This window comes from Eretmochelys imbricata, chromosome 3 (genome assembly GCF_965152235.1).
Source record: "Eretmochelys imbricata isolate rEreImb1 chromosome 3, rEreImb1.hap1, whole genome shotgun sequence".
Taxonomy (NCBI): Eukaryota; Metazoa; Chordata; order Testudines; family Cheloniidae; genus Eretmochelys; species Eretmochelys imbricata.
This window is the reverse complement of record NC_135574.1, coordinates 183,574,691-183,596,470: the sequence shown is the minus strand read 5'-3', so window position 1 is coordinate 183,596,470 and position 21,780 is coordinate 183,574,691. Positions and strand designations below refer to the sequence as shown.

Below are 21,780 nucleotides of genomic sequence, written 5' to 3'. Positions count from 1 at the left end.
TTTGAGGATGTCAGCAAGCATATGGACAAACGTGATCCAGTTGATATAGAGTGTTTGGATTTTCAGAAAGCCTTTGAGAAGGTCCCATACCAAAGGCTCTTAAGCAAAGTAAGCAGCATGGGATATGAGGGAAGGTCCTCTTGTGATTTAGTAACTGGTTAGAAGACCGGAAACAAAGGTAGGAATAAATGGTCAGTTTTCAGAATGGAGAGAGGTAAATAGCGGAGGTCCCCCAAAGATCTGTACTGGGACCAGTGCTGTTCACCATATTCATAAATGATCTGGAAAAGGGAGTAAACAGGGAGGTGGCAAAATTTGCATACTATACAAAATTACTTAAGATAGTTAAGTCCAAAGCTGACTGCTCAGAGTTACAAAGGGCTCTCACAAAACTGAGTGAACAAAATGGCAGACGAAATTCAGTGTTGATAAATGCAAAGCAATGCACATTGGAAAACATAATCCCAACTATACAAACAAAATGCTGGGGGTCTAAATTAGCTGTTACCACTCAATAAAGATCTTGGAGTCATCATGGATAGTTCTCTGAAAACATCTACTCAGTGTGCAGTAGCAGTCTTTTTTGACTAACAGAACCATTAGGAAAAGGCTAGATAATAAAACAGACAGTAAATATAATGCCGCTATATAAATCCATGATACACCCACACCTTGAGTAGTGCGTGTGGTGCTGGTTGCCCCATCCCAAAAAGATATATTAGAATTGGGAAAAAATAGAGAAGGGTAACAAAAATGATTAATGGTATGGTACAGCTTCCATATGAGGAAAAATTAAAAAGACTGGGACTGTTCAGCATGGAAATGAGATAGGTTTATAAAATCATGAATGGTGTGGATGAAGAAAGTGACTAGAGAGGTGTTGTTTACCCTTTCACATAACACAAGAAACAAGAGTCACCTAATGAAATTAACAGGCAGCAGGTTTAAAACAAAAGGAAGTACTTCATACAACGCACGATCAATCTGTTGAACTCCTTGCCAGGGGATGTTGTGAAGGTCAAAAGCATAAGCAAATGGTGGGTAGGTCCATCAATGGCTATTAGCCAAGATGGTCAGGGATGCAGCCCTATGCAGTGGATGTCCCTAAGCCAAATGCTGGGACTGGACGACAGAATGGATCACTTGATAATTGCCCTCTTCTGTTTTATCTTTGTAGGTGATTAAGCAATTTGCCTTTTGCTTTTCAACAGGTTAGTGAAAGTGCTTCGGGCAACAGTGAAGATTATGATAGTGAGGAGGAGGAGAAAAAAAAAAAGCTGCCGACAAGCAGGTGGAGAAGTGGTGGGAAAGCCAAAAAACGAAGAGTGGTGGACTCTGACAGTAACAATGAAGGTTCAGATGAAGAGTTTAAACCAGATGCTAAAGATGAAGCAAGCAGCGATGAAGCAAGCAGCGGAATGGGTGAAGGTGAATCTGCCAGCTCTGAGACAGACACGAAGATGGATGCAGATAGTCCTGTGAAAGTCCCTTCTAAACGAAAGAGAGAAACTGACCGCAAACCTGCTAAAAGGAATAGGTTGGAAAATGATCATCCTGAAACACCCAAAAGAGCAATAACTGTTTTATTAGAAACCAAGTCAAGGCTGACCTCTTTTGCAGCGCCTGAAAACTTTGAGTCTCAGCCAAATGTTAGCAGTTCTACTATATGGGAACATGATAAACTTGAATGGCTTCAGGAAGGGAAAAAGAGAGATGGATGTAGAAGACGACAAAGTGATCCTCATTACGACCCATGTACCCTTCATGTGCCAGAGGACTACCTTAACAAGTGTACCCCAGGAATGCGGAAGTGGTGGCAGCTAAAGTCTCAGAACTTTGATGCTGTAATCTTCTACAAAGTTGGGAAGTTCTATGAGTTGTATCATATGGATGCAGTCACTGGTGTAAATGAGCTGGGACTGATATTTATGAAAGGTATTTGGGCCCATTCAGGTTTTCCAGAAATTGCATTTGGCAGATTCTCTGATGTTCTAGTACAGAAGGGGTACAAAGTAGTCCGGGTTGAGCAGACAGAGACTCCTGAGATGATGGAAGCACGCTGCAGATCCCTGGCCCACCCAACAAAGTTTGATAGGGTTGTACGCAGAGAAATATGCAGGATAATTACCAAAGGGACACAGACCTACAGTGTTCTGGATGGAGACCCTTCTGAAAAACTTAATAAATACCTTCTCAGTGTAAAAGAAAAAGTTGAAGACACTTCTGGCCACCACCGTGCATATGGTGTCTGTTTTGTTGACACATCGGTGGGAAAATTTTATGTGGGCCAGTTTCCAGATGACCGCCACTGCTCCAGGTTTAGAACTTTGGTGGCACACTACACTCCGGTGCAGATCCTGTTTGAGAAGGGAAATCTGTCTGCAGACACACACAAGATATTAAAAGGCTCACTCTCTTCTTCCATGCAAGAAGGCTTGATCTCTGGCTCCCAGTTCTGGAATGCATCTAAAACACTGAAAACTCTAATTGAAGAAAGCTACTTTGAGGATAAGCAAAATGTTGATGATAGGTTTATTCTGCCTCCTGTGATCAAATCCATGACATCAGAAATTGACTCTCTGGGTCTTACTCCTGGTGAAAACTCTGAGTTAGCTTTGTCAGCTCTCGGTGGATGTGTCTTCTACCTCAAGAAATGCCTTATTGACCAGGAGCTCTTATCTCTGGCAAACTTTGAGGAGTATGTTCCTGTGGACATTGATGTTGTAAAAGCTAAAGGATCAAGCAGTTTCTTTGCTAAAACTAATCAGCGGATGGTGCTGGATGGGGTGACACTAACAAACTTGGAAATCCTGCAGAATGGAACTACTGGCACCACAGAAGGCACATTACTGGAAAGGATTGACGTTTGTTGTACCCCTTTTGGAAAGCGACTCCTGAAACAGTGGATATGTGCACCCCTCTGTAATCCCCACTCCATCAATGATCGTTTGGATGCAGTTGAAGATCTTCTGGCAGTTCCTGATAAAATGTTTGAAGTTAGTGAACTTCTGAAGAAACTTCCAGATCTTGAAAGGCTCCTGAGCAAAATTCACAGTATTGGATCACCACTTAAAAGTGAGACTCATCCAGACAACAGGGCTATCTTTTATGAAGAAACCAGATACAGTAAAAAAAAAATCACTGACTTCTTGTCTACATTGGAAGGATTTAAAGTAATGCTTGAGACGATAGGGATCATGGAAGAAATTGCTGCTGATTTCAAATCTAAAATACTTAAGCAGTTAGTCACTCTGAAGTCGAAAAATCCAGAGGGCTGTTTTCCAGACCTGAGTACAGAACTTAAAAGATGGGATACTGCTTTTGACCACAATGAGGCTCGAAAGACTGGAGTGATTACTCCGAAGGCTGGGTTTGACCCTGATTATGATAAAGCACTAAAGGATATTACAGACATTGAAGAGAATCTTCGGGAGTATTTGGATAAACAACGCAAACGGCTTGGATTCAAAGCCATGCTTTATTGGGGAGCAGGCAAAAACCGCTACCAAATGGAAATTCCAGAAAATGCAATATCTCACAATTTGCCTGAGGAATATGAATTGAAGTCCACCAGAAAGGGTTATAAACGTTACTGGACCAAGGAGATAGAGAAGATGCTGGCGGAGATGGTCAATGCTGAAGAACGGAGAGATGCAGCGCTGAAAGACTGTATGAGGAGACTGTTCCACAATTTTGATAAAAATAGCAAAGACTGGCAAACAGCAGTGGAATGCTTTGCTGTATTAGGTAAGATTTTTTTAAATTGCTTATCAAGCTAATAAAAATATCCTATTATCTGATAGTACTGAAAACCCAGAAATCTGGTGTGGACAAGCTAAAACACTGCTGAGAGGCAGCTGCTAACCTGCTCTTAAAATCCTGAGTGCAGTGTTAGACCAGTGCATTTGACCTTGGCATGAAAATGAGAAATAGCCACCTGACTTTTTCTAAATTCAATTAAACAGCAGCAGCAATGAATCACCGGGCCCTGCTGTTTTACAAGTTCCTTCTTTGCATATTGCACTTGGAGGTTTGCATTGCCTGTTATGTCCTCCCACAAGTTCAGTATAAATGGTCAGTTAGCACATTTAGGAATCGTAAGTGCAGATCAGCTGCTTGTTCTCAAGTAGTGATAAAACATACAAACACTACTGTGCAAAAAAGTCCTAATGAAAGTACATAGACCTTTTAATGGCTTCAGATTTTATTGTGGAAGTAAAGCTCGAGCCAGGAAAGGCCGAACAATCCTTTTCCTTCCCCCTTAGCTGTTTTATAGTAGGAAGCCAACTACCTTTTACTCCTGAATCACTTAAACAACCACCTACCTTCTCTCTTGAAGAGGAGTGTTGGGGGTTGGAAGATAGGCCAGTAAGATAGCTTCCTCAAATCTGCTGTTAACTCTTCTCCCAGAAATTATCTTCTGTGTTCACCTGCCACATCTGCAGAACTAGAAGTACTACTGTGCATGTTGAGAGTGCTCTGTTAGCATGGAGCACTCTGGGATATCTCTGCTCTGGAGAGAAATAAAGCATAGTGTTTCTGGTCCCATTGCTGTGGGAATGGGAGGGCAGGCAGGCCTGTAATATCTTCTGGGACTGGGTGGTTTGGAAGAAGCGTCCAGCCAGCCACACCCTGAACATGAAACAGTTGGTCTCTTCCCAGAAGATGCTGAGGCAGATAAAGCTGCAAGGCAGTTGGGTCTAAATGTTTAAAATGTGGGTGCTTAGTCACCAAAATCCATTTTTTAGGACACCTAAAATAGGTGGCTTGATGCATACAGATACTGGGGACCAATAATTCTTTTTGGGATGTGGTACCTGCACAGCTGGCCCTTGCTAAAAAGTAGGATTCTCTCATGTGGGGCAATGGAAAGCTTAGGACAGGTTTACGTTTAAGAAGTACACAGTTGTTGTGACCATGCATTGAAGTTAGAGCCATGTCAGCTCCAGCTGTGAGATGCATTAGACTGAAATAACATTGATTTGATTGTTCTATCAGAGATGGACACAGACTTTTAATATTTTAAAACTCTATTCTAATACATTTCAAGCAATATAACTGAATCTTGTGGTGAGTCCCTTTTTGCCATGAAGTAATTCATTGTTGTGGAAGCCATTTTTCTTCCTAGTTTTCTTTCGGAATCCAGGGGAAAGCTAGTGCAGGATGCACTAAATACAAATATATATTGGCTGTATACTTGAGTTTTTGCCTTATAACCAAAGCACAAGGCAGATGTTGAAGGCTTATATTTAAAGTTATGTCCAGGAGAGGAAATTACTTCTGACCAAACACCAATAAAATCAGAGTGGGAAATATAAAATCTTTACATATAGTCTCCACTTCAGCAAGTGTGAGTGCTACTAATGTATTAAAGGGTTGCAGTGGTAATCTCCTCAGGAGAAGGAAGGATCATCTGTTCTTCTTCGAGTGATTGCTTATATCCATTCCAATTAGGTGTGTGTGTGCGCGCGCCACGTGCCCAGTCGTTCGAAAGTTTTTCCCCTAGCAGCACCCATCGGGTCAGCTGTAGCGCCCCCAGCAGTGTTGCCACCATAGCGGTGAATATATGACCTTGCTGACCTGGCACTTCCTCAGTTCCTTATTACCGCCAGTGACAGTCATTGGAACTGTGGGGGCTTTCTCTTGCAGTTCTAGCATAGTTTCAGAGTTGTAATAGTTTATAGTTTGTTAGTAGGGTAGGAATGGGGGTGCTCCTTTCCTGTTTCCCCTGGGGGTTTGGGGCATGCCTCAGTCCCAAGGATTCAAACTCTGCAGATCCTGCCATAAACCCAGGCCAATGGGCAACCCCCACGACTCTTGTCTCAAGTGTCATGGGGAGGTGCACCAAATGGACTGCTGCAATATCTGCAAGGGGCTTTATCCCAGGACGAAAAAGGTGTGGAACTTTCGCCTAAAACAGCTCCTAATGGAGGTGGCTCTTTGTCCCCAGCCAGTCTCGGGTGGGCAGGATCTGGTGCTGAGCTTCTCTGGCCTCCGTATGTGAAGTGGTGCCAAGGAAGGACTCTAGGCATAGAAACCCTCAGCACTGGCGCTCTCCAACAATGCAGCCGGCAGAGGTGATGCAGCACCGCTCCCACTCCCTGGTGCCACAGAAATGGCACCGAAAGTCAGGCGGGGGCATTCACCTGTGCTGAGGATGGCAACCTTGGAAAGCGCCACTGGTGTGCGTCCTGGAGAGGAGCACCCAGTGCTGGTGACCCAGGAGACTGCACCGTCGACTTTGGCCCCACAAGGGGGGCCACTGAGTCCAGGAGAGTCCACAAGCACTGGCCAGGAGTTTCAGGTGGAGGACATAGAGTTGCCATCCACCACCTTTGAGGCCGCGAGGGACTTAATCACCATGGTCCCCGGCTGGTCCGGATAAGCCTCCGGTTCTGCAGTGCATGGCACTGTTCAGAGGCAAGCCCACGATGCTGATGTGGAGATTGCCTCGACGGTCTCTGACTACATGTCTGTGGCACCGCTCCCCAGCACCAACCAGACGGCACCACACCCCATCATGGCACCATTTGACATCGTGGCACCACTCCCCAGGCCTTTGCATTCCAGGTCCTCGTCATCTGACTTGGAGGTGGAGTCCCACTACTCTAGGCACAGCCAACATAGATTGGACCATTGACAGCAGCATGTGGGTGTGGGGCCATGGCAAAGACCTGTACAAGGGCCATTATGGACACCCTGGGCCTATCACTAGGCCCAGGACACGCATTCCAAGGGCTCCCACTTGGTGGTGTCAGAGCCACGGGTACCCGAAGCATCAGCAAGTCATCCCACCCATAGGGGTTCTGAGGTGAGGGTGGTACAGGCCTCAAAACCACCCCCGAATCCTGCTCCAACCACTGACGCTGACCCTGGGGCGGTCACTGTGGAACATGAGGCAACACAGGATGTTCCCAGGAACCTGGAGAGCCAAGAGGACTCCATACCTCCAATTACATAGTCATCCTCCTACCTGGACAAGGCGGCAGGGCCCTACCCCCAAGTCCAAGGACTTCAAATGGTTAGACCAGGCCAGGCTGTGGCTCAGACCTCTCCAAGCTTGGCTAGCATCTACCTACCATCCGGGGTGTGACAGCCTGGACTCAGTGGTCACCCTTCCGGTGCAGGTCCTCGAGTCCCTGATGGCTGAAACCACAGGAGGGAATTCCCTTCCACAGATCTCAGCCCTCTTTGTCTCTGGTAATGGATGTGTCGGCGCTGGGGTGGGGAGCACACCTGGGGGCCTTCAGACTCTGGTCTCAAGACTAGCTCTCACTCCATATCAACATCAAAGAGTTGAGGGTGGTGTGACGAACATGCCAAACCTTCCAAGCTCATCTGCAAGGGAAGTGCGTGAGAGTCATGACTGACAACACAACTGCAATATTTTACATAAATAAGCAGGGTGGAGCCCATTCCTCTCCCCTGTGCTGGGAAGCCCTCAAGCTATGGGAGGTCTGCATAGCCTACTCCATGCACCTAGAAATGTCCTGCCTCCCAGCTTCCCAGAATGAGCCGGCGGATCCTTCCACAACCACGAGCGGTCCAACCGTCCGGACGTGATGCAGTGTTTTCCAGAGTTGGGGAGTTTCCCACATCGACGACTTTGCCACACGAGGCAAGAGGAAATGCCCGCGATTCTGCTCCTTCCGGAATCACAGTCCAGGCTCTCTTGTAGACACATTTTTCCTCCCCTGGATGGAACATCTGCTGTACGTGTTCCCACTTGTCCACAAGGTCCTGCTCAAGAGCTGCAGAGACAAGGTGGCAGTCACACTGGTGGCATTGGTGTGGCCTTGCCAACACTGGTACCACGCTACTGGAGCTGTTGGTGGAGACCCTGATCACATTGCCTCTGGTCCTGGACCTGATTACCCAGGACCACGGTTGCCTTCATTACCCCGATTTCCATGGCTTAGAAGCTTCATGGCTAAACCCCCTGGAACTCAAGTGCTCCAAGCAGGTTAGGAAGGTCCTGTTCGGTGGCAGGAAACCCTACACCAGGGCTGCCTATGTGGCCAAGTGGAAACGGTTCACAATCTGGTGCACTCAGATCCGCACACCCCTGATGCAGGCGCCCTTATTGCTTATCCTGGAATACCTACAGCAGGGTCTGGCTGCATCATCCATCAAGGTGCACTTCGCAGCTATCTTGGCCTTTCACCCCTGAGCAGCTGTGCATTCCGTCTTTGCCACCCTCATGGTTGGCCATTCCCTTAAGGGTCTGGAAAGGCTGTACCCACAGGTTAGACAACCGATCCTGGCGTGAGCCCTTAACCTGGTCCTTTTCAGACTAACAGGGCCCCCGTTTGAACTGCTGGCAACTTGCTCGCTCCTCTATTTGACATGGAAGGTGGCCTTCCTCATTGCCATTACCTCAGTGAGGAGGGTATTGGAGCTAAAAGCCCTCACCTCTGATCCTCCCTACATGGTTTTCTTTAGGGACAAGGTGCAACTTAGGCCTCATCCAGCCTTCCTTCCAAAGATTGTATCCCAATTCCACTCTAACCAGGACATCTTTCTACCTGTCTTTTTATCCTAAACCTCAAGTGAGTAGCCGAGAACGGAGGGTTCACTCACTGGACGTTCGCTGAGCGCTGTCCTTTTACATTGAATGCACTAAGCTGTTTTGTAAGTCAAACCAGCTGTTTGTGGCAGTAGCAGACCAGATAAAAGGACTCCTGGTCTCGTGGATCACATCCTGCATCTGGATGTGTTACGAGCTAGCCAAAGTTCCAGCTCAGGCACTAATCGCTCATTGCACAAGGGCACAGGCCTCCTCGGCGGCATTCCTGGCCCAGGTCTCAATACAAGAAATCTGCAGGGTGGTGACGTGGTCCTCGGTTCACAGTTTTGCCTATCATTATGCCATTACCTGGCACGCCAGAGACGATGCAGCATTTGGCAGAGTGGTGCTCCAGTCAGTGATTCCACCGTCTCAGTAAGGCTTGGGAGTCACCTAATTGGAATCAATATGAGCAAGCAGTCAAAGAAAAAAGTTACCTTCTTGTAATTGTTGTTCTTCGAGTTGTGTTGCTCATATCCATTCCAAACCCACCCACCTTCCCCTCTGTCAGAATAGCCGGCAAGAAGGAACTGAGGAGGTGCCAGGTCGGCAGGGTCATATATTTACCGCCGTGGAGGCGCCACGCCAGAGGGCTCCACAGCCGACCCGACGGGCGCTAATAGGGGAAAAACTTTCCGATGACTGTGCACACACACGCACACCTAATTGGAATTGATCTGAGCAACACATCTCAAAGAACAACAGTTACAAGAAACTGTTTTTGTTTTTTTGAAAGAAACTCCACCCAACTGGTATGTGTACAATGAGAAATACAGGAAATGAGGGATAATTACAATTAATTGGAATTTTTCTAACTTTTGTAGATGTCTTGATGTGCCTCGCTAACTATAGTCAAGAGGGTGATGGACCATTCTGCCGACCTGTAATTCTACTGCCAGAACAGAATACTCCACCCTTCTTGGAGCTTAAAGGTTCACGCCATCCATGCATTACAAAAACGTTTTTTGGGGATGATTTTATTCCTAATGATATTGTGATAGGTTCCAAGAATGAAGATGAAGACAGCAATAGTGAAGCCTACTGTGTTTTAGTAACTGGCCCAAACATGGGTGGCAAATCTACACTAATGAGACAGGTGACTATGAAATATGGTTACTTAAAACATCTTTTGTTCCAGGGCACTAAAGAACATCAAAGAATTATTAAATGCACTATTGAAATCTCAAGGTTGGAATGTAGTCACAGCTTGACAGCACCCAGCAACACGTCCGCAGTTTGGGCTGTAAAGTGAAAAATACTCTGGTTGAAAATGCAGCAAGTATTTATTTACCTAAGAAGGATGTAACCTACCATAAGAATTTAGCCAAAGAAACCAAGACTAATACTCTTGTTCTCAGGAAAAGTGGCAGAGGTTCTTTAATAAATGCAGGTGGGCTCAGGACTTCATTTCATTGGATAGAGGGTGCTTCTCATAACACACTACCTCTGTTGGCATAATGGGATATTGATTCAATACTAACTTTGAAGTTATGTGGGGAGAGAGTACTAAACTGCCAACACCAATTCCTGCAGTCTCTTGTTTCTTCAAAGATACCTGTCTAATTATTAGCTAGGTTCAGTCCTACTTAGCTTGAGGTCTGACACTTGGGAGGAGAAAAGTTGGACAGTTTTTTCTTTTGTTTTGCAGGCTGGCCTTTTGGCAATAATGGCTCAGTTGGGATGCTATGTACCTGCTGAAGCTTGCAGGCTTACTCCTATTGACAGAGTATTTACAAGACTAGGTGCCTCGGACAGAATTATGTCAGGTGAGTTCCTAAAATTGTACAAATATAGAACTGAGTAGGTGGTAAAAGTACTTGAGTAGATTCAAATCATTCACTTGGTGGTTCTTTAGACATTTGGGTACAATTCTAATCCCTTGCTAGTGGATCAAGTCTGAGGCGTGAAGCTGTGTATGCCATCCTGTATTAAAGGGGCTAGCCAGTTGCAGTTCTTCACTTACCTGTCTTCTGGTGGAGAGTAAACCCTGAGGTGTGACTTTCAGGGCAGAAACAGGACCTTAGTTGTGTCTGGGTATTCCACATGCTTGTCCATTATGTCTGATGGGAGATCAAGCTAACTCCCGATTACCCTTGAAATTGGAGTCCACATTGGGAGACAAATTTTGAGGTAGCTCTCAGGAAGTTAAACAGCTGATGGCAGGTCTCCTTAGAATACCCTTTTCCAAGTACTTTGGAAAAGAGAAAGTCAGCTACTACTTAGACTTTTGTGGTGTAAGGCTCTGTTATAGGAACATCATCTGCCTCACAAATATCCAAAACAGTGTGGCTTGTGTCAAGGCTGCTGTCCAGGTTCTTGATGTCAAAATGCATCAAGAACCCTGAGTCCAGCTCACTCAGAGAATGGAGAAAAGTAGAGCTCATAGATTTCTTGGAATATTTTATCTTGGCCATCTATTTAGGGAAAGAGAAGGAAGCCAGCGTGGCAGAGATTGATTGCCCAGCAGCAATCAAGATACAAGAGGTGGCATGGTAGCTGACTGTAGGGCAGAGGTGTAAGTGTCAGTGGGGTGGAGACATGAGGACTTACGGATTCATAAGCATATACAGTATGCTTAATGACCTAGTTAGTTTCACTTAAAGTTGCATTTTTCAAGAACATATGTTAAGTAAATTCAGTTTCCCCATAAGAATTAATGTAAATAGGGGGGCTTAGGGCACAGAGGAATTTTTTTTCACCAGACATTATATACATATACAGTATAAGTTTTAAATAATTTAAAAAAATTTAATACTAGACTCACCAATGATAATCGTGAAACTTGGTTGAGGCAGGGGGCTCCGCTCCATCCTGCTGGGGGTCAGGGGCTTGCTATATTGTGTGTGTGTGTGCACGCGCCCACAAATATCTTGGGCTGCATTTTTAGCTCAGTGTTCCATTTTTATTTTTGTTAATGAAAAGTTCTTGCAAAAATGTCCTTTCATCTATATAAAGATGTGGTCTAGGGAAATCCATGGCATTTAACACTGGTCCCTCCTTAATCAGCCACATACATGGAATTAATGCATACAGTAGTCATCTGAGAAGCCATACTGAATACTGCATGAGAGCTGGTTTTGGAAATGTGACTGTCAACATCAGCATCATTTAAACATTTCAGTGGGAGAGAGAGAACAGCTTCATGGCAGTCAGTGAAAGGAGAATTGATAGCAAGCCTGAAGAGTTACTTGAAATAAGCAGCAGGTGTTCAATATTCCTCAGTATAATTCTGCTCTGTCTCCAAAAAAAACTTCCTCCTTGTTGAAGAGTTATTGGTTAAATTAAATACATCTATGGGATTTTCCCCCAGCTGGGGAAAGTTAAGTTCATATCTGGTTTAATTTGACCATTTAAAAATAACTGCTGCATAGTCTGCTGTCTTGCATGTATGGAACTTTGTGTTTTGTCATTTCAGAATTCTCCTCAGGTGAGTCCCATTGAGTAAAGGGTCTTGCATTTTGTGATATGTAAAGATCTGAAATATGTTACTTCTGCTTGTATTGTGTTTGTAGAAATAGCAGAAATGTCAAGCCTAGTTTTCTCTTACTTTGTTGGAGAATCTCTGGGATGTTTGAATTTTATCTTAAATTGAAATCTGTAACAAAGGCTTTCTTTTCCCAAAATGTTAGTAAATGGAGTTAAATGGGTGTTTGTAACAACATTCAACAGTCTAATATTCCCTTCCCCATCAGTTGCTCTGCTTTCATTGGTTCTTGTCACCATTTCACTGGTTCACCAGTTATTCTTCTACCAGAGAAAGGACTTCATGTTTTTTCTTGCTTGCTTTTTTACATTAGGACTAGTGTACAAACAGGGTTGTTTTTTAGTATTACCAGTTTTCACTCAGTTATACTTGTTCTCCTACCTGATAGTCTGAATGTCTTTTTTTTTAAAGCTCAGCTTTTTCCTAGCTCTGGTCACAGCTGGCTGGAAGTTTCAGTTTAGTCTAATAAATGTTGTATTGTTGAACTGTATGCTGTACATGCCTGCCTTTGCAAAACTTTTATACACTTTGAATGAAGTTTTGTTTTTGTCCTTTTTAGGAGAGAGTACCTTTTTTGTTGAGCTGAGTGAGACTTCCAGCATACTCCGGCATGCAACAGAGCATTCCCTTGTGCTTGTGGATGAACTAGGTATTCAGGCTCTTTTAATAAGTATGGGGAATAAACAGGAAAAACGGGAAGTATTAGTACATAAGCTAAATTATGACTTAGTTGACATCAGACTTTGTGGATAAATCTCATGACTGGAATATTGGTATAGAGGGGTATAGCTTGTTCCAGATGGGGGAAAAAAGAGAGGTGGTGGTGCATTATTTATCAAGAATACATATCACTTTTTTTGAGGTCCAGAAGGAGGTGACAGCAGACCAGTTGAAAGTCTGACTAGGGGTTAAAAAAATATGAATGATATCATGGTAGCGGTCTACTGTAGACAATCATATCAAGACTAGGAGGAAGAGGCATTTCTAGAAAAAATATCCAAAACACAAGACTTGGTATTAATGGGGGACTTTATCTACACAGACATCTGTTGCAAAATTAATACAGCAGCACACAATTTCCAAAAAGTTCTTGGAATGTATTGGGGACATTTTGTTCCAGAAAGTGGAGGAAATAACTGGGGGGATAGCCATTTTAGACTTGATTCAGACCAACAAGGGAAGAATTGGTTGCAAATCTGAGGATGGAAGGCAATTTTGATGAAAGTGATCATGAAATAAGAGTTTATGATTCTAAGGAAAGAAAGGAGTGAGCAGCAGACTAAGGACTTCAAAATAGCAGACTAACAAATTCAGAGAACTTCAGGTGCTGGGAAAGAAAATCTAAGAGAAGAAAGAGTTCAGGAGAGCTGGTAGCTCCTCAAGGAGACAATATTAAATGCACAACTGCTAACTATCCTGATGTGAAGGAAAAAGAGGAAGAATAGTAAGAAGTCAGTATAACTATCAGTGATCTGAAAATCAAAGAGGGAATCCTACAAAAAATGGAAACATGGATAAATTGCTAAGGAGGAAAATATAGAATAAGTATGTAGTAACAAAATCAGAAAAGCTATGGCAGAAAATGCATATGTATCTGTAACCATAAAAGATGGTAATAAATACATCAGGAGTAAGAGAAAGATGAAGGAAAACTTAGGTCCTCTCCTTAGAGGGGAAGAGCTAATAATTGTTGACATAAAAAAGACTGAGGTGTTTAATAAGTCTATTTTGTCTTCACTAAAATGGTTAATGGTGACCACATACTCAACACAATTAGTATTAACAGTGGGGAAGAAACACAAGCCAAAATATATAAAGAGAATTTAGATAAATTAGATGTATTCAAGTCAGGAGAGCCTGGTGAAATTCATCGTAGGTGGTACTTTGAAGAACTAGCTGAAGTAATCTTGGAACCATTAGCGCTTTTCTTTAAGAACTCATGGAAGACAAGTGAAGTCCCAGAGACTGGAAAAGAGCAAAAATCTTTATCTTTAAAAAAGGGAACAGAGGACCTGGGAAATTATAGACCAGTCAGACTAACTTTTGATACCTGGAAAGCTACTGGAACTAAGTATAAAATAATTTTGTAAGCACCTAGAGAATAGGTTAAGGAATAGCCAGCATTGATTTGTCAAGAACAAAGTATGCCAAACCAATCTAATTTCCTTTGACAGCATTACCAGGTGGGGAAGCTGTAGACATGATATATCTTGACTGATTATAGTAAGAACACTAGGGAAATGTGACTAGATTGAAGAATTATTAGAGAGGTTACACTTTTGGTTGGGAGGATGTGTTTAGTGAAGACCCACGGGGGTCAGTCCTGGGTTGAGTATTCAGTATTTTCATTAATGACTTTTGAGAGAAGCGTATGCTTATGAAATTTGCAAATGACACCAAGTTGGGAGGGGTTGCTAACACTTTGGATGATAGTTAATTGACCTTGACAATTTAGAGAATTGGTATGAAATCAACAAGGTAAAATTCATTAAGGACACATGCAAAGCACTATACTTAGGAAGGAAAACTCACATGTCCAATTACAAAACGGGAAATAACTTGCTATGTGGTGGTACAGCTGAAAAGGATTTGGGGAGTTATAGTGGATCACAAACTGAATGAGTCAACAGTGAGATACAATGGGGAAAAAAGGCTAATATTCTGGAGTTCATTAATAGGATTGTTTATATTGAAGACATGTGAGGTAATTCTCCCACTGTACTCCATACTGGTGAGGCTTCAGCTGGAGTCCAGAAGAGAGAAACAAAAATGATGAAAAGTTTAGAAAACTTGGCCTATGAAAACTCTGCTTGCTTAGTCTTGAGAAAAGACAACTGAGGGACCTGATAAGTCTTCAGCTATGTTAAGAGGACAGTGATCAATTGTTCTACATGTCCACTGAAGGTAGGACTAGTAGTTGTGGGCTTAATCTGCAGCAAAAGAGATTTAGAAAGATTTTTCTGAGTATCTAACATAAGTATACGGATAGATAAATTCTAGAATAAGCTTCCAAGAGAGGTTGTAGAACCCCTGTCATTTGGAGGTTTTTAAGAACAAACACCTGTCGGGAATGGTCTAACTTCAGATGACCTCTCGAGCTCCTTTCCAACTGTACATTTCTATGACTCTCTTATAGGTGAAGAAATCAAACCTAAGATTAAAGGCTAGGCCATAAAGCTATTTAGTGTACACATGACAGTAGCAGTTTGAATGTTTAAAGTGTATTAAACATTAGCAGCATTCCAGTTAGCCTTTTCATATTAACCATGGATGTCCCCTGAAAACAGACTACTTTCCAGTGGCCATTGGGAATTACTGCAGGAATGGTCATAATCTTACCCTCGGAGCCCCTATTAAACTGTTTTATGTTGTACCTTAGAGACTAACAAATTTATTTGCATCTGATGAATTGAGCTGTAGCTCACGAAAGCTTATGCTCAAATAAATTTGTTAGTCTCTAAGGTGCCACAAGTACTCCTTTTCTTTTTGCGAATACAGACTAACACGGCTGCTACTCTGAAACCTGTTGTATGTTGTTGTTTTTTTCCCCCATCAACCACTTCCTGCCGACACTTGACTGCTGTCAGGCATGGAACTAGGGTGTGGGAGAGGGGATTGCTGAGGAATGAATATCCAAAGCAGCTGCTACCTTAGATTGTCCATGCCAGTTTGTGATTTTATAATCCCTGTTATTTTTTTAGAAGCATCTCTTCCCTATTGCTGTGTGAAAGACCTATGCAAACAAACATTTGACATCTTGTGTAATCAACGTAATTGCAGACACTTTCCCTCCAATCAAATAACTACTATGCTTTAAATTCACACCCTACTTTAGTTTGAATTGGCTTGTCAGCCCTTGTAAATTCTTAGTGCAGAATAAACATCCACAGGGAGAGTTAAGCTACATCTACGCTACAGCAGTCCATGTGGTGGCGATGCTCTAAGCTGATGGCAGAGCGCTCACGCATAAGCTTAACTCCTGCCTCTCTGAGAGGCAGTAGCTATGTCAGTGGGAGAAGCTCTCCTGCCAAAATAGCGCTGCTTACGCACATGCTTAGATTGGTATGATTTATGTCACTCAGGGGTGCAGATTATTCACACCCTTCAGCAATGTAAATTAAACTGAAGTAACTTGTACCATACACAGTGTCTTAATGTGGAATAGCTATTGTGCTATAAATTCCACCATAGTTGTTTTGCACTAACAAGCTGTTAGTAATTTAGTGGGCTCTATTTCAATAACACGTAAAATAACTTGAATCTGGCTTAAGTTCTCTCTTTAAATACTGGGTTGAAGTCATATTTTGCTTAGTGTCTAGAAATACAAGTTTGTTCCACATTGGATGTGTGAAGGTTTTTCTTCTTCTCTTGCAGGTAGAGGCACAGCTACTTTTGATGGCACAGCTATAGCAAGTGCAGTTGTTAAAGAACTTGCAGAAAATATAAAGTGTCGCACACTTTTTTCTACACATTATTATTCATTAGTAGAGGACTATTCACACAGTGCTGCTGTGCAACTGGGCCATATGGTATGTACAAACTGTTGAACTTCAAGGAAGGGTATTTGCATCACTTTGGGAAGTGGGGTTTTTATTGGTAGGCCATGTTCCACAGTGTGCACAGAGCCTTAGTTTTCTACCTGTAATCAAAAAGGGGTGTCCTGAAAGAAGGAAATGTTCTATGTACACTAATGTAAAAGTACTGGATAAACTGCTTTTATGGTGATTTTTTTTAGGCATGTATGGTTGAAAATGAGAGTGAAGATCCAAGCCAGGAAACTATTACATTCCTCTATAAATTCATTAGAGGAGCTTGTCCTAAAAGCTATGGCTTCAATGCAGCAAGGCTTGCTAATATTCCAGAGGAAGTTATTCAGAAAGGTCACAGAAAAGCACGAGACTTTGAGAAAGTTACACTTTCACTGAGACTGTTTAAGTAAGTTCTTTCCTGAATTTATTTTAAAAAAACAAACACAAAAACTCAGGTGCTGTGCCACATAAAGAGGGGCTAAGTGGCTATGCTAGAGCACAACAGAATGGGGGTGGGGAGAAGAGGTGGTTTCCTCTTGGCTCCTAGGGGAAGCTAGACATTTTCTCAGTACAGTGGTGCTAAGGGTTCACCTATGTTGTAACTTTTAGAAGTTAGCCTTGGCAATTGTTAGGTGCTACATGACTTCAGAGAAACAATAATACATTTAAAATCGTAAGACTATCCTTTAAAAATTAGTATTTTTAGAGTTTTTTCATATTTCCTTTGACATTAAAAAAACACTCCTTCAAAAATAGACTAATGAAGTTAAGTGGTAAAACTGAAGGCAAAGGAGGGTTAGCCCCTTATTTTGATTAATTGCCTGCCAGAAAAACTCATGATCAGTCCTGCAAAAGGTGGAGACTGATTTACCCAGAGAACATATTACTTAGTGAAGAACTTACTAGACCTCTTTTACTAAACATAAATGTTACTTAGCAATGTGGTCTAATTTCTCTCTCTCCCCTCCCACCCCCTTTAGGCACCTTTGCCTGGTGGCAGAGAATGCAGCAGGAGATAAAGCTGTTCCTAAACTGATGACTGTGATCAATAATCTGTAAGATACAGTAACAAGTGTTAGTGGTGGTTTTCTCACAAAGATGGTATGCAGACAACATTATGATCTAATAAACTTTATTTTTTAAAAATGACCATTTTTCCATTTTCTTTCCTAGGAAATTAAACCCTTTTAATTCTTATCTACCCTCTACATAATGGTTATTGAATACTCCACAATATATTAAGTCTAGATGTTATGGTACATGCATACACTTTCAGGCTGTTGATTACCCACTGTCACCAATACACATAAATGGAAAAAAGCTATGAAACTGTATAGAGCTGTATATATACTTGTCTCAGCTTCATTATAGCAGGAAATTGCTGTGATTTCCAGCTGTTGATACAGGTAATGTCCAGACTGTTCAAAAAAAAACTATGAACAGAGTAAAATACAAGACTGTTTTGAGGAGACTTTCTAATGTGTACTTTAAAACATAGTAAAACTTTCATTCACAAAACTTAGTTACATGGGTACTTTGTTTTATAGTGCATTGTATATGCTAGGAAGTCTCATTAAAACACATTTTTTGTTAGGGTGATTTGAGTACAGACTATTGCTGGGGCAGGGAAGGAGATTATTTTAACTTTTTCAAAGGATACCAGAAAAATTGCTGGATATAATTTAAGATTAGTGTTTTCTCTTTCATAGAAAGAACGTACATACTGGGACATGAGTACAGTTACAGCAAGTCTAGGTGTGCTAACAAAACAGGACACATTCAAGTACAATAAGATTTTTTTTTTTGCTTGAAATTAAAAACAAACTACATGAGAGTAAAGCATTTAAAATCATATTTTTCAATCTGAATAAATGTTAAAAAAAATCAAAAGAAATGCAGAAGTGCTAGCTCACATTTTACCATGTTACAAAAGCAATTGGTACCCATGTCCATAACAGCAGCAACAAAGAATGCTGCTTGTCTACAGAATAGTACTACTGCAAATTGGACTGCGTTTCAATGCTACTTGTAAAAACACCAGCTTTTCAGAAGTTGGTATCTGTACAAAATTGCAGCTTATTTTCTTCACTTCTGTCCCTTCAAGAGTCTTTGTTTACACAGTAATGCTAAAACGCCCAGTTCTGTTATCCTGAGTCAACATATTGCCACTTTCTTTTTGGTAGGTTGAGCTCCATAGTGTCAACACCTTACACATCCATTTTTTAATACAGTCTCTTTCTGCAGAAATGGGCAAGTATAATTTCCTCCAAAAAAAAGTTTAACAGTTATGATATTAGAATGGCAGGACTTCTTTTCTGAAAGGAATTCAGTTGTGCTGCAATGTATTAGATTCTATAGGTGGAGCAGAGTCATATAGTGTATCTGTATCATGTGTAGGCTCTCCAGCTAGTGTACAGGGATTAGAGAGTGTTCCAGCACCACAGTCACAGAAAAACCTAGAAGAAAAAAATTATCTTCAGTAGGAGAATTAAACTTGCTTTAAGTTTGAATAGTAAAGCTGCTCAGCCAAAGTATTCATTCTTGTTAACATACCTATCATGTCTAATAAATTCTACATCATGTCCTTGATGGCACTTCTTAATGCAGTTCACACATATGGCATTACGATCTGTGGTGTTACAAGTGTGACATCTAAAGTAAAATGTAGCACATTAGGCATGATTTGAAAATGGACAGGTGGTTACAGGCACATCTGTAATTGGCAATGTGTTAAGCACAGAAAAATGCCAATTTCCTTGTAGAAGTAATGTTAACCAAAAACCAATCAAACTTGCAGACTCTAGACAATAGATCTAAGCTGGTTCATCATTTACACTAGACAGCTTTCTATTTAATCACTTATATGCTAGAGGAATGCTGGGTGAGGGAGATTACTATTTTTTCTTACCTTTCATGACCTATAACTGTTTATAAATTTGTTACCTGTAGAAGTCATGCATTGGGTAGCTGGTGTAACTTGATATTTTATATAGACACTGGCCTCTACTGACAGCCTTTTCTATGGCATCTTGATTGTTCATTATTTTGTTATCTGTAATAAAAGGATAAACTATCAGATAATTAGAACATTCCTTTTAGGTCTGATCCCAAAACCCCCACACAGTAAACTGCATGGAATATTCCTAGGGGAATTCTGCGCCAAAAAGTTTAAAATTCTGCATACAGTATTTTCAAATTTTGCATATTTTATTTGTCAAAATAACACTATATAATCACAACAGTTTCAATTACGTTTATTTTAAAAATACTGTAAGCAAGTATGTCTGTAACAGTACAGACAAAAGATTCAAGAAATGTTTTTTGACAAATAGATTCCTTACCAGGCATATTAATACAGAACTCTGAGTAATAATTCATTTAAACTACAGTACAGAACAGTATTTCCCACACTCCTCAGAAGCAGTGCAAAGGTTTGGGGGAATCACTGGTAACTGAGGAGATGAGGGAGAGGGAAGTAATTACTGGGAAGGAGCCTGGGGTTTTTTGGGGGCAGGGAGGGAGTGTTAGGGAGCTTCCCCCATGCAGACCCTGGCTGACCCCTAGCCTCTCCAATTCAGACAGGCACATCTGCCCCTGTCTCCAGGTGTCCCTGCACCCCCCATGTTTTCTTCTGGCCCTCCTGTCTACATGTGTCCCACCCCCATCCCTATATGTGCATCTGCCCCCCCACTCAGTCACCCCCCAGTCCCCATGTGGCCCTGCACCTCCACGCCCATTCAGTCCCTACCCCAATCCTCCCCCACTAGCCCTTGTGAGCCCCTGTCTGACCCCCAAGCAGCCCCATGCTGTCTGTCTCCCCATCTCCTGACCTGGCCTGACAGGCGCTGTGAAGAAGGCAGGCTCTTTTTCTGTCCTAGCTAGCCAGGTGCTACTGCTCTGGTCTAGCACCACAGCGCTCTCTGATGGGCAAAAGGTGGAACTGCAGTAACTTTCTGGCAGAAGCTTTTTACTGCGCAAAAAATTAAAAGTATGTGTAGCTCATTAATTATGTGCATGTGCAGTGGTGCAGAATTCCCCTGGGAGTAATGGAACTACAGTAACAGGTTGAGTTCTCCATGTCAGAATTTTAGGCTATAGTTCCAGAGTTTAGGTATTCCTGATATGTAAACAACTAAGCCATCCCTTCTAGATTCCAGGTCAGGGTTGCTGACTGATTAGTAGGCCAGCTGATAGGGCTGCTTCTGCATTCCTCAGAGAATGCACAGCAGAACTCCTTATTGAAAGAGAAAAACACCAAGCAGCTCTGGTCTTACTTCTTTCAGTAGACAGCCTTTATTGACCAAGGTTTCACACCTATATTCTAGGAAGCAGGACAGTATTATTTCCCCTAATTTTTCAAATAAGGTAACAAGTTGCAAAAGGTTACTTCCAGCAGAGCTGGGAATAGAACACCGGTCTCATCCACTCAGTCTATCTATACGTACTGTTCTTAGCAGTAAGCCATACATTCCTCTTAGAACCAAGCACAGACCCCAGGAACCTTAGTACCCAAGTCTGCGTCTCACAACTAGCTTTATAATTCACTTGCAAAATGCTGCCTCGCTAGTGTGTGGTTCATAGCTACTTACTTTAACAGACTTGTAAAGTAAGTTTCTGAACCATACTGGATACTTGTTTTCACTCACATAGCAAGGAGTTCTGATTAGAGGAATTCAGTATGGTCTTTCAAATTCCCAACCAGAAAGAATTAACCAATATCAAAACAGTCTAAAGAAGGATTAACTGATGAAGTGGTCAGTGGAAAAGGTTACATTCTGCCAGGGAAAATTAGATACAAACAATAGTTTTCATTTTATTCCCTTGGACTCTGCAGTGCTTTAAAGGTGTTCCAGCTATTGGCTTAACTCTGAACAAAGCTCAACTTATTTCTTTTAGATGAAGTTCTTAGGTTTAGGGCAATTTAAAGTGTAATACTGCCAAAAATGAGACATTGGGATATGACAAATTCTACAATATTGAAGTCTCCAGTATGCCATTCATCTTTAAGAAATGCCATATGTAAACAAATATGCAATGTAAAATCCACACACCTTTCATTGTTACATTGACACCAGATGCTAGAAATAAGCCTCCAAAACGGTTGTTGAAAATCTGATTGCCTTCTAATGTTGCAGTTGCATGATTTGTTATTTCAATACCTGTATTTGGGGGAGGTGAGGCAGAGAATCAAAGCCTTAGTG

The 21,780-nt window shown here is 42.1% G+C and overlaps 2 protein-coding genes across 6 annotated transcripts in view; one reads left to right on the top strand and one right to left on the bottom strand.

The window, feature by feature from the left end:
* The window catches only part of MSH6 (mutS homolog 6), a 32,162-nt gene extending 14,434 nt beyond the window's left edge, over positions 1-17,728 (top strand). The window contains exons 4-10 of one of the 2 annotated variants that reach the window (XM_077813915.1): positions 1,212-3,747; positions 9,391-9,662; positions 10,215-10,332; positions 12,610-12,699; positions 16,425-16,579; positions 16,786-16,985; positions 17,560-17,728. In XM_077813915.1, the coding sequence (XP_077670041.1) occupies positions 1,212-3,747; positions 9,391-9,662; positions 10,215-10,332; positions 12,610-12,699; positions 16,425-16,579; positions 16,786-16,985; positions 17,560-17,638 (3,450 nt within the window). In that variant the 3' untranslated portion in view covers positions 17,639-17,728. The remainder of the gene's footprint in view (positions 1-1,211; positions 3,748-9,390; positions 9,663-10,214; positions 10,333-12,609; positions 12,700-16,424; positions 16,580-16,785; positions 16,986-17,559) is intronic. The other variant, XM_077813916.1, reaches the window with a different exon arrangement.
* Positions 17,695-21,780, bottom strand: part of FBXO11 (F-box protein 11) — a 209,404-nt gene continuing 205,318 nt past the window's right edge. For 3 of the 4 annotated variants that reach the window (XM_077813920.1, XM_077813918.1, XM_077813919.1), the window contains 4 exons: positions 21,631-21,738; positions 19,523-19,631; positions 19,133-19,231; positions 17,695-19,035 (listed from right to left, as the gene is read on the bottom strand). In XM_077813920.1, coding sequence (XP_077670046.1) covers positions 18,906-19,035; positions 19,133-19,231; positions 19,523-19,631; positions 21,631-21,738 — 446 coding nt within the window. In that variant the 3' untranslated portion in view covers positions 17,695-18,905. Of the gene's footprint in view, positions 19,054-19,132; positions 19,232-19,522; positions 19,632-21,630; positions 21,739-21,780 lie in introns of all 4 variants that reach the window. The other variant, XM_077813921.1, reaches the window with a different exon arrangement.